Source organism: Balaenoptera acutorostrata, chromosome 7, assembly GCF_949987535.1.
Source record: "Balaenoptera acutorostrata chromosome 7, mBalAcu1.1, whole genome shotgun sequence".
NCBI lineage: Eukaryota > Metazoa > Chordata > Mammalia > Artiodactyla > Balaenopteridae > Balaenoptera > Balaenoptera acutorostrata.
Genome location: NC_080070.1, coordinates 103,408,074 through 103,420,381, shown reverse-complemented (window position 1 = coordinate 103,420,381; position 12,308 = coordinate 103,408,074). Strand labels below are relative to the sequence as shown.

Sequence of the window (12,308 nt, the reverse complement as noted above, 5' to 3'; positions counted from 1 at the left end):
TCCCTTTTTGGTAAATACTAACAAATGCTCGTTGAATTGAATGTGACTATTATAGTTGCTATAGTAGTGGGTGTATTATTAACTATCAAGTTAGAGTTATAAAACAGTTGCTATAGTATTAATTTTCAAGGTGGAGTCATTCTGTATGCTAGCTCTCTTCACTTTTGTTAAATGATTATGCAATTAAAATGCATATATTTTTAATGTGTTCAGTTGCAGTATCATAGGCAACACTGTAGGTGCCCAGCTGTATGCCCCTAGCACCTACCTTTTCTGAGCCCACTAGACTGACTTGCAGCTTCTAGCATCAGAGCTCTTTGCCCGAGGGCTTTCTGTGGTTCCTGAGACCTACCTGCCCCTACATGGACATAGTGGGGAATTAATGTCCCCCAGAAGCAACCCTCAGCCAATGACTGGCAGAAGTTGCTGCATAAATGCCCCAGCTCCCTTGCCCCTCGGTTAGGATATCTATAGGGTGTTTGAGTCTGTCTCCCAGAGTTCCACAGCGGGGTTAAGGCGGGGCTGCCCACTGCAGAAGCTTGCTTGCTAATGCACCCTGCGTTGGCTCTCTTTCCTTACCTGCTTCACTTCTCCACGCTACCATCAACATTTCCTGGGGTAACTGCAGACTAAAATCTAATCCTAGTCTTAGAGTTTCTAAGTGCAATCCAAACCAAAACAAGTATTCATGGGCCAACATTTACAATTGAACGATTTCTCATTTTGGTGATGTCCAATAGAAACACAATGCGAACCACATTCATAATTTAAAATTTTTGAATGTATTTTAAAAAGTGAAAGATGCTGTACACCTGAAACTAACACAGTATTATAAATCAACTATACTTTAATTTTTAAAAAATGAAAAGAAAGAGATGAAATGAGTCTTAATATAGTTTATCTAACTCAGTATATCCAAAATATTGTATTAATATACAGTCAGTGTAGAATATGTTAATGAGATATATATGTTTTTTGGCACTAAATCTCTGTCCACTTGGGGCTAGTTGCTACCATATTAAACAGTGAACAGTGGTGATCAGTTTCCAACCATTGTAACCTACATGTCAAAATTTAGAGACTTAGTAGCTCTTGAATGTATTGAACTGCTGTATGGTGGGTCACAGTTTCTAAGCAAAGTCTTACTTGCCTTCTCCTTTTCTTTTCTTTTTAAAAAAAATATTTAAATATTTATTTTGGCTGTGCCAGGTCTTAGTTGCGGCATGCGGACTTCTTAGTTGCGGCATGCATGTGGGTTCTAGTTACCCAACCAGGGATCGAACCCGGGCCCCCTACATTGGGAGTGTGGAGTCTTACCCACTGGACCACCAGGGAAGTCCCTCTCCTTTTCCTTTTTAGGCTGAGTAAAATCTCTGTAAATATCTAGAGCGATGGGCATCTTGTTTAGTCTGTGTCCACGTATTTATGTTCTTTCAAGAATGAGCTTCTGGCGAAAATAACTCTAGACTTATTGCGTTGTACATGTTTGCATGCAAGATACAGACAAGATGCTTAGCATCTCTGTGTTTGTGTGTTTTCAGGCAGAGGGTACCAGACTTCAGCGAGAACTCCGAGGATATTTAGCAGCTATCAAAGGTAATGTGTATGAGTTGTTTACTGCATGTTACCAAGCACAGGTTGTTCTTGGAATTCAAGAGTGACAAGATTGAGTGTTAATTATACAGCCATTTGGCTTTCTGGCAGGATGGGTACTCGAGCACAGGTGTTCCATTCCACCCACTCCCCAATTCCCATTGAAATGATAATCAGAATATACCAGGAACAAATGTGTCTGCCCTTATGCTGGAAACTAGGAATAAGTGCCTCCCACGTCCTACAGCTTTCTAGGAAGAGTTGTTAGATAGAGTGAGCTTGAGACCTTGCAGCTCATTTCATCCCAGGGGAGAGTGTGTCCCAAGAGCTGGATGCTCACAGACTTACACACAAGCCTTCTAGCTGGAGGGGGCGGGGGATGTTAGCAGGAAGCATGGCCCTGGACTGCCTGTGACTTGTGGGGACCAGCTGCACCTGCAGCCCTGCCACTGTAGGGGGACAGAGAGGCTCTGGCGTTGGTTTCTAGTCTCTGGATATTCAAGGCAAAGAAATGAGGCTGGTGACGGAGGGCAGGGAGAGTGATAGGAGTGTGTGCTCCATCTCTGCCTGCCGTCCGCTGTCCAGCCCCCTGCACTGAGTCAGACCCAAGTGCACCCACGGATGTGATGGATGATAAGGCAGATTTTGAGATGAGTGGGGAGAGAATGGATCATCTGTCAATGAGTCTTGGGTAAACTGGCCAAACACTCAGAAAAAAGTGAGATTCCCAACCTCACTCTTTACTCCCTCCTCCTCAATTCCAAATATAGTGAAGATTTAAATATGTATACAAAGAGATGCTCTCAAGTACCAGAATAAAATACAGTAGACTTAGTCTCCAGCCTTGGGTGACACGGTCTTTACAAGGCTAACCCAAAAGGCAGAACCCGTAAAGGGAAAGTTTGAGAAATTTGACCTCATACATATATAAAATGTTAAAAAAATTATTTTGACAACATATTTTAATGAAAGTGAACCAGGATATAAAGAGCTCAGTAAGTAAACTAAATGAAGATCAGTTGATCAAAAGAAAAACCGAGTACAACATACAAAGAGGAAATTAACCAAAGAAGATCTGTAGATGGGTAATAAATGTGAAAAATGCTTATCCTGATTAATCAAAGAATATTAAATAAAATCAAAAGGAAGAAGCTATTATTTTTCTTCCAAATGTTCAAAGACATTAAAAAAAAATCAACCAATAATACCTAGCATTGGCAGAGCTGTGTGGGAAATGAACCCCTTCTGTACATTGCTAGTAAGACAGCTTTCCTAGAGAGCAATTTGGCAAAGGTCTTTAAATGTGTATTTTTTTTTTGGCATGCCTTTTATTTTTTTTTAATTTATTTATTATTTATTTTTGGCTGCGTTGGGTCTTCACTGCTGCGTGTGGGCTTTCTCTAGTTGCGACAAGCAGGGGCTGCTCTTTGTTGCAGTGCCCGAGCTTCTCATTGCGGTGGCTTCTCTTGTTGCAGAGCACGGGCTCTAAGTGCGCGGGCTTCAGTAGTTGTGGCACACGGGCTCAGTAGTTGTGTCTCATGGGCTCTAGAGTGCAGGCTCAGTAGTTGTGGCGCACTGGCTTAGTTGCTGCGCGGCATGTAGGATTTTCCCGGACCAGTTCTCGAACCCATGTCCCCTGCATTGAAAGGTGGACTCTTAACCACTGTGCCACCAGAGAAGTCCCTTGCATGCCTTTTGATACAGCAGTTTCATTTCCAAGAATTTATTCTTAACAGTTTCAATGTGTATGTATGAAATTGATTACAGAGGTATGGTTACATAATGAAATAATGAAAATCTTAATTAAAAATTAGTCATGATAATAAAAATTAGTGAAAGTAATTTTTAAACTAAAATGTATTTAAGCTTTGATATAACAGCCATATAATTTCAGTTCTCGCGACAACTCTATGAGGCAGGTACTTTTATTATCTTCATTTTATAGGTAAGAAAAGCCAGGCACAGAGGGGTTAAATAGCTTGTCTAGGATCATGGGCTTATTAAACAACAGGGCTACGATACATAGACTGGTCTGTGTGTCTCCTGAGGCCTTGCTATTTCCTTGTATTGCTGTTGAGCTATATGGCCATCACTATTGCATTAGTTTCATAAATTACAGTTCATCTGTACAATGGAGTAATGACAACTTACCTCTATTGCTTTTTAATGAGCACTTACTATGTGCTAGGCTGTGTGCTAAGCATTTTAGGCATGTTATCTCTTTGTTACCATCCAATGCAGACTAAATGACATTAGCCTTATTTTGCCTTTGCCAAGAGGTAAGCCTCAGAGAATTTAACTTCCACAATACAGCGAGCACATAATTCATTGCTCTAAAAAAATTAACCTCAAGTATTTATAACAGTTTGGTCAGAAAATAGAAGGCACTCTAGGTATTTCTTTCATTATTGATTCAAGATTTGAACACAAGAAGTCACATATTATTTTAAACACAGTATTTTCTCTTTGTTAGCTAATTAAAAGGAAGTGGATACATCTGTTGAATGAATGAGTGAATTAGATCTCTTTTCCAAGTGTATATATTTCGGTTTATTTTATTACCCTAGTATGGATAATGCTGTTTAAAAAGACTGACTTAATTCTTTTCCTTAACGTGGTCTAGAAGGATAATCCACTGAGTGAAGAGTTGGCTCCAGAGAGACATTGGGTGGAGCATCAAAGCAACTCTTCATCAGACTGTGCCCTGCATCCCACTTCTAATGGCCACATCTCCATAGGAGGGAGGGAGGACCCTCTACCAGATATCCTCCACACATTTTGCTGACTGAGTGATGTTAACAAATGATATTCCATAAGAGAGATCTCTGTTTAGATTACTTTGGCTGAGGCTGGTTGGAATAATTTTTAAGCAGGTTACTACAGAGTTTATCAGAGCCCTTAATATGCTGATACAACTAAGCTCCCATGGCCTATGGCGTAGGCAGCATTTTCCACTGATTTAACTGTAGAATGCCTTTTTCTTCTCAAAGTCTGACAAAGAATTAGCGTTCCTTGGGGCAAATTTTGAGTTTTGGGAACACATTTAAAGACAAGGGTTTTGCATTAAGTCGATCATAATTTGCATTTTCAAAGCTCTTTCATGGCCCATTTTTGTGGTTTTCACAAGAAGAGCTCTAGCTAACTAATGGTACAGCTTAATACAGGCAGCATTATAGAGGAATGAGATCTCACCCAGCGGAGTGATGGGCCCTGGGTCTGATCCCAGAGGCAACTGTGGGAAAATCACCAAGTCTGTCAACTCCCTCATCTGTAAAGTGCTCCAGATGTTCCTCATCTGTAAAGCACTCCAGTTGCTCTCTGAAGTCCCCCCAAATCTCTACCCCTGGGATTCTGTGAAATTGGATTCAATGAGCCCTACCCTTCATCTTATTACCACTGAATCTCTGGGTGGTATTCACTCCAGTAGGTCTTTATTATTTCTGCTGATGGCTTGGGCTTTGCAGGAGATCTTATGCTCACACTCATTTTAGCAGCAACATTGCCTTGAGCCTCAGTTACAGGCCTGGTACTGTTCTAGGAGACGGAGATGCAGAGATGAACAAGACATAGTGTCTGCTCTCATGCAGCTAGCCGTAGAGAAAGCTGAATAAACAAGAAGGTCAGATATGTATAGTAATAAGTAGTTTAAGAGAAGTGTACATTCTGGGCTATCACAACAGAGGAGAGACCCCCCCTCCACCTTAGCTGAGGGACGAGAGACCAGGTCAGGAATGGTCCTTTCAAGGAACTTACACTTGAATGGACCCAAGAAGGGGGCATACGTGGTCATCAGGTGATAAGATATGCCAGAGAAAGGGGTTGATGTTGGAAGGACTTTCCAGGTAGAAAAAGCTTTGGGTTTTATTCTGTCAATGCAGAAGGGAGTCCTTACATTACTGTAGGTGAGGGAATGAGTCACGTGATCAGATTAGCATTTTAGAAATAATTATTGTGATTGTGTGGAATCCAGGCTAGAGGGAATGAAACTGCTAGGAGACTTGTTAGAAGTCTAGGCTAATAGTTTAATAATAATTACAGCTAACACTTATTGAGCATGTATGTACCAGGCACTGACATAAGCTTTTTATGGCCTCATTTCATGTTATTCTTACTACAACACATGGCATGTACTGTAATTTATTGATAATGTACAGTTTAGAAAACTGAGGTCTAGGATGGTCCAAAATTTTGATGAGAGGGAAGTGGTTCCCACCCAGAATAATCATTCTTCTCTATATGATGTTTGAGACTTGTCTTACAGTTTTGGAAACCACTAATCTTTTAAGAAAATATTGGATATTAGATATTATTAAATGTCACTTAGCATCTATTCTGCTTTAACGGTGCCCAATTACTTTGAAGGAAACTTGGGTTTTAGCTTTTTTTTTTTTTTTCTCGTATGCTTTGCCAGCAGAGTAAATTCTAAATCCCTAAACCCTCTGCCAATCTTTATGCCTTTTAAGAGCAAGGCTTGTGTCTTGTTCACCTGTGTATCCATCAGAGTACTTCCTATGGAGTGTTCTAGAAACAATTTTTTTGTCAAAATAGATTCTTTCCAAATTATCCACACCACTACTTATCCACACAGCAATTAGTAGTTACTTTTGTCTGCTAATAGAAATATTTACTGCAAACATTGAGCTTTTCGCCTCAGTGAGTAAGGTCTTACATAATTTTGTTTTAAACTTACATTCACAGTTTCATTTTTAATTAATTAATTTATTTATTTTGGCTGTGTTGGGTCTTCATTGCTGTGCATGGGCTTTCTCTAGTTGCGGCGAGCAGGGGCTACTCTTCGTTGTGGTGCACGGGCTTCTCATTGCGGTGGCTTCTCTTGTTGCGGAGCACAGGCTCTAGGCACACGGGCTTCAGTAGTTGTGATGTGTGGGCTCAGTAGTTGTGATGTGTGGGCTCAGTAGTTGTGGCACGTGGGCTCTAGAGCGCAGGCTCAGTAGTTGTGGCGCATGGGCTTAGTTGCTCTGCGGCATGTGGGATCTTCCCGGACCAGGGATCAAACCCGTGTCCCCTGCATTGGCAGGCGGATTCTTAACCACTGTGCCACCAGGGAAATCCAGCACAGTTTCATTTTGTACCACAAAGATTTCGTCCTACAATGCCATATTCTTCTTTCTTTCTCTTAAGACATTAAGAACCTACCTAAACAGCTGTATATAATTTCCATCTGCCTCAAGACAAAGATTTAAAAGAAAACTTCAGAAGCCTTTTGGCATCTGGATTATAGAATTCTAACTGGTGACTCACTTTTGGTATGAATTTGAAGGGTACATTTCTTAGTATTGATTTGCTTAGGGAGGGGTAGACATGGACACTTGAAATAAATGTTCCTGCCATGTCATTGGTGACCACATGTACCATCACAAGACAGATTCTTCCTTGTCTGGATTCAAAATGCTAGGGGACGGATGCAGGTTTTTGCATTACTTTTTGCCTGTCTCTACACTTACAAGACGCTAGTTCATCAGAGTCCCCAGAGAATTGCGTCATCACTGCTCTTTCCTACCTTAGCCTGCCGGGCTTCATCACGTGGTTGCCAAGTCATTTCAGCAGGTGTGGGTTGTACCCCTCATTGTAAGGGGTGTCCTTAACATGTTCAATGATGTGCTTTTCATGGAGAGAGGGTCACAGGATTTCACACTTCACATACCTTTCATGTGCAAAGACCAATATATATCTGCATCTTATAGGGGGAAAAAAAGGGGGATGGTCTATGCCTAAAGAGTGGAAAAATATTATGAAATAGCAAATTAGATGTTGACTCTTTTTTTGTGGGGTGGGACTAGTATTTTATTTCATTTTTTAAAAATTGGTATTGATATAGGGGGCTTCCCTGGTGGTGCAGTGGTTGAGAATCTGCCTGCTAATGCAGGGGACACGGGTTCGAGCCCTGGTCTGGGAAGATCCCACATGCCGCAGAGCAACTAGGCCCGTGAGCCACAACTACTGAGCCTACGCGTCTGGAGCCTGTGCTCCGCAACAAGAGAGGCCACGACAGTGAAAGGCCCGCGCACCGTGATGAAGAGTGGCCCCCACTTGCCGTAACTAGAGAAAGCCCTCGCACAGAAATGAAGATCCAACACAGCCAAAAATAAAAAATAAATAAATTTATAAAAAAATAAAATAAAATAAAAATTGGTATTGATATATAGTTGATTTACAATGTGTTAGTTTCAGGGGGTACAGCAAAGTGATATATATATATAAATATATATACTTTATATATATAATATATATAAATATATACAGATATACTTTTTTAGATTCTTTTCCATTATAGGTTATTATAAGATATCGGGTATAGTTCTCTGTGCTATACAGTAGGTCCTATTTTATATACAGTAGTGTGTGTATTTTAATCCCAAACTCCTAATTTATCCCTCCCCGACCCTTTTCCCCTTTGGTAACCATAAGTTTGTTTTCTATGTCTATAAGTCTATTTCTGTTTTGTAAATAAATTCATTGGTATCATTTTATAAGCGATATCATATGAAATTCTCTGTCTGACCTACTTCACTTAATGTGATAATCTCTAAGTCCATCCATGTTGCTGCAAATGGTGTTATTTCATTCTTTTTTGTGGCTGAGTAATATTCCATTGTGTGACTCTTTGAGGATATACTTTGATCATTTCGGACATCTTCTTTTTATTTTTTATTTTATTTTGTAGAGCAGAGAAAGGTTTACTGCAAGGGCCAAGCAAGGAGAACAGGCAGCTTGTGCTCAAAAACCTCAAACTCCTCAGCCATCTTCTTTTATTTTGTCCTTTTCTCTCATTGTTGAATCCAGAACAGACTGTCTTAAATTCAGCAAGCACGTGGGTGAGTCTAGAGTGTTGCAGCTTTCAGTTTAACAAAAAACTTTCCCTCTTTGATTCACTGGCATTAAGTTTATGTGTCTTTTATTTTTAACGACAGCACTATGGTTTTTCTCTCCTCTCCTTCTATCCGGCCCCTTTTCATATCCCCTAGTGACAAAGACCAGGACACCAACTCGGTCAGGTCTCACCTTCCAGCTGTGAGGGAGAGTCTGGTGCCAAAGAGGCACTTCTCCAGGTCACCAGCCGAAGACTCCACCTTGTTCTGTCCCCAGCCCTGAGCTGTCTCCACGGCAATCCACACTTTACCCTCCATGTTTTGAAGGAGGGGCAGAGGGAGTCTGGAGAAGACTTTGTGATACTTGGTATCACCATGTTGCACTGGGAAACTTTATATCTTTCCTATTATTAATAACCGTATTTTTGCAACATACCAAATTGTACCTTAATGAAAATTCTGAAAATACCCATAGACTTAAGAACGCTAAGGTTTCTGAGAGTTCTGACTTAAAACTGTATGTATAGCTTTTAGTAATGGAAAAAGAACAACTTCTTGTTTCTTTTGAAAAATTTTAGGCCACTTAAAGCCCTTTCAGTGATGCCTGAAAATCCTATAGATTTTGCTTCAATCTGCTTCCCCCCCCAAAATGCTTTATTTCTAATATTTAAAGTCATTTGGCATTAATTGTTTTAGAACTCTTTAGTTTTGTAGGTAAGTATTCTAGGTGTCCCATACATTTATGGTGTCATGCCATTTAGCAAGTGACAGCACACATAATAGGACATATTGTTATTGGTGTTTTTAGACTAGAACACCTTGTTGATTTTTTCAAGACCCAGCATGTATCTTTATCCTAAAAATACTAGAAAATGCACGCTGTAGTCAGAATCAGGACTCCAGGGGCAAATAGCAATTGTGCCTGCCCAGGTTTTCCTTAAACAATTAGCAAGTATTCAAGATTTTTCCTCTCACTTTGAAAAGTAGGGAAAGGAGGAAGAGACTCCTCACCTACCTCTCTCTAACAGGAGTTGTTTTTCTCCAATGCTAGGCATGCAAGAGGCTTCCATGAAGCTCACCGAGTCGCTGCATGAAGTCTATGAGCCCGACTGGTATGGGCGCGAAGACGTGAAAATGGTTGGCGAGGTAAGAGCTGGTCACAGCACGTGAGAGGCCCCAGGGTGGCTTCTGTGAGGTTCCCACCGTGTCCTGCTCACTCAGCCCATCCCCTGACCCCCTCTCACCACTTCATGGCCCTAATCATGAGGGGACACCGTGTACCCAGAAGGCACTGTGCAGTTCCACCATCCACATCAACCCAAACTTGCAGTGAGGAGTGAACATGATAATAAAGCCACTTGGGTAGAAAGCTGCAGCTTAAAGATTGGTTTTCTTCAACATAAGAATAGCACTTTTCTGTCCCTTACTACACTTCTTAGCCTGTTCCAGTAGGAGAACCGGCTCATGGCCTGATTTTGTGTACTGCGCCTTCTTCCCCATCCCTCCTTGAAAGCAGGCATAGGATCTGGGAAGAGCATCCCTTTCACTTTACCACCAGATGGTCCATTCGCTGGTCTGCAGGGCCGAGGACAGAGCCTGCTAATAGGAATTTAACTAATGAAAGGCTTCGTCCTTAGACATGTCTTAGCACCTGAAATGCACCGTCTAGCTCAGGGCTGTCTGGCTCTGGGAAGTGAGAAAGTGGTTATTGTTGCTCTGAAGAAGGCAGAATGGGATGTGACATCAGATGAGTTCTTTAATCTTCTTGGGCTTTAGTTTCCTCATCGGCGAAGTGAGAATAATAATTGTATCTCCTAATAACACACTAAGTCTGTGTATTCACATCCTCGACCTAGTGCACAGTGTGTGTGCACTGACCTTAGGAAGCCTGCTGTCGGGGGTTTTCTCATGTCCAAGTTCTTTGTTAAAACAAAGAACGGTTGTCATCATGCCCGCTTCATGGGAGCTCGTTGCTTCTCATGAGGCACAGAAGACCTAAAAGGTATGGCCGCCACAACTCAAGGAAGGGTCTGGTATGTGACATGCTGATCATCTATGCAGCCTTTGGAAAGATGGGTTAACATCTCCACGAAAATTCTGACATCCCCACATTGATCACAAGTCATAATCTTGTTACGACTATGATAGAAACTGAGATCTATTTATGAAGAAGGCTCTTTGTGAGCTCTGTTACCTCTTTTGAAAACTTTCAGTGTGTGAATTAGGCAAAACTAGCCTCCACACACCATTTTCCAATGCAGTTTTGAGGAACTGCATCTTCTCACATTTCTTAGATATAAAGACACTGTGTTTCAACAGCGTGTTTTTAAAGGCTTAACTCATTTTGTAAATTTCTGATTAGAGGTGTATAATTAAAAATTCATTGTGAAAAGAAGAATTTTTAAGGGAATGGTAGAAACTTGTGTGAATGGCTTTTCAGAACACCACGTTACAGTTCTGTGTATGGCAAATGCCACTGTTGACCTTGATTCCTAAGGAAACAGCTGCTGTCCTACCTTGATCCTTGTGGCTGCTAGGATTTTTGGAATCTTTTGATGGTGAAGCACCTGACACTGCATGTTCAGGGGGTCTGCTCAGATCATAAGATAAGCCTCTTTGTACGGTGGATTTAAATTTTTTTGTTTGCATAAAATTCTTTTTTTTAAATTAATTAATTAATTAATTAATTATTTGGTTGCGCCGGGTCTTAGATACAGCAGGCGGACTCCTTAGTTGCGGCACATGGGCTCCTTAGTTGTGGCATGCGAACTCTTAGTCATGGCTTGCATGTGGGATCTAGTTCCCTGACCTGGGATCGAACCCGGGCCCCCTGCATTGGGAGCGTGGAGTCTTACCCACTGCGCCACCAGGGAAGTCCCTGTTTGCATAAAATTCTTAATAAGAATCTATGACAATTAGAATTAGGTTTTACCATGTGAAAAAGAGAAGCAAATCACCCATTAAAAAGTGGTTTTCAAGAAGGGAGAAGCTTCTCTCCCATAACCAACCTTGGAGGTTGGCAGCCCAGGTGCGGTATGGGGGACCCACGAGCGTCAGGGACCTGTCTTTGCATCCCTGCTGCCACCTCCACGTTCAAGATGACTCTCTGAGCTCTGGCTATCAGCTCTCATTTCTGTCTTCCAGTCAGCAAGAAGGAGGAAGTGTGGAGGACAAGCCTCCTTTTAGGGCCACTTCCTGAAAGTCCATCCCATTGGCAGAATTTAGTCTCATGGCTACACTTGGCTGCAGTGGAGGCTGGGAAGTATGGTCTCTATCCTAGGCAGCCGTGTGCCCGGCTAAAACTGGACGTTCTATTGCTAAGAAAAAAGAAAGGGTAGACGTTGTCAGGAGACGCCAAATGTAGTAATGGGAGGAATATGGAATGATATTCTTGCGCACTTACTACGTGCCTGGGATTCTGTGAAGCAAGTTTATGTGGTCAACTCACATACTTGGAGAAATTGAAACTCAGGAACGTTCAGTTTTCCAAAGTCACACAGCTGGGATATGAACTCTGTTCTGGTGAGGCAGCCTGGTGTCATCGACAGATCATGGGCTTCAAATTCAAGGGTTGAAACCAGAGTCTGTCATATACCAGCTGCATGACCTTAGCCAAATTATGTAACATCTCTGGACTTCAGCATCATCTTCTGTATAATGGCAACAATAAGACTTTCTTCATAAGGCTATTGTGAGAATTAAATCACACACACACACATACACACAGAGACACATACAGCTTTTAACCCAATGCCTTGACAGTAATAGAAGTAACAATAATAATGATATCTAATACTCATTGTGTTTATCATAACTGATATTCCATAAATGGTAGGGCCCTTCCCAGTATGACTAAATTTTCTGTTCTCCACGTGGAGGCTTCAG

General features: G+C 41.4%; 1 protein-coding gene across 2 annotated transcripts in view; it reads left to right on the top strand.

Moving 5' to 3' along the window:
- The window catches only part of AMPH (amphiphysin), a 176,187-nt gene that overhangs the window by 89,304 nt on the left and 74,575 nt on the right, over positions 1–12,308 (top strand). For both annotated transcript variants that reach the window (XM_057550577.1, XM_057550576.1), the window contains exons 3-4: positions 1,546–1,596; positions 9,475–9,569. In XM_057550577.1, coding sequence (XP_057406560.1) covers positions 1,546–1,596; positions 9,475–9,569 — 146 coding nt within the window. The remainder of the gene's footprint in view (positions 1–1,545; positions 1,597–9,474; positions 9,570–12,308) is intronic.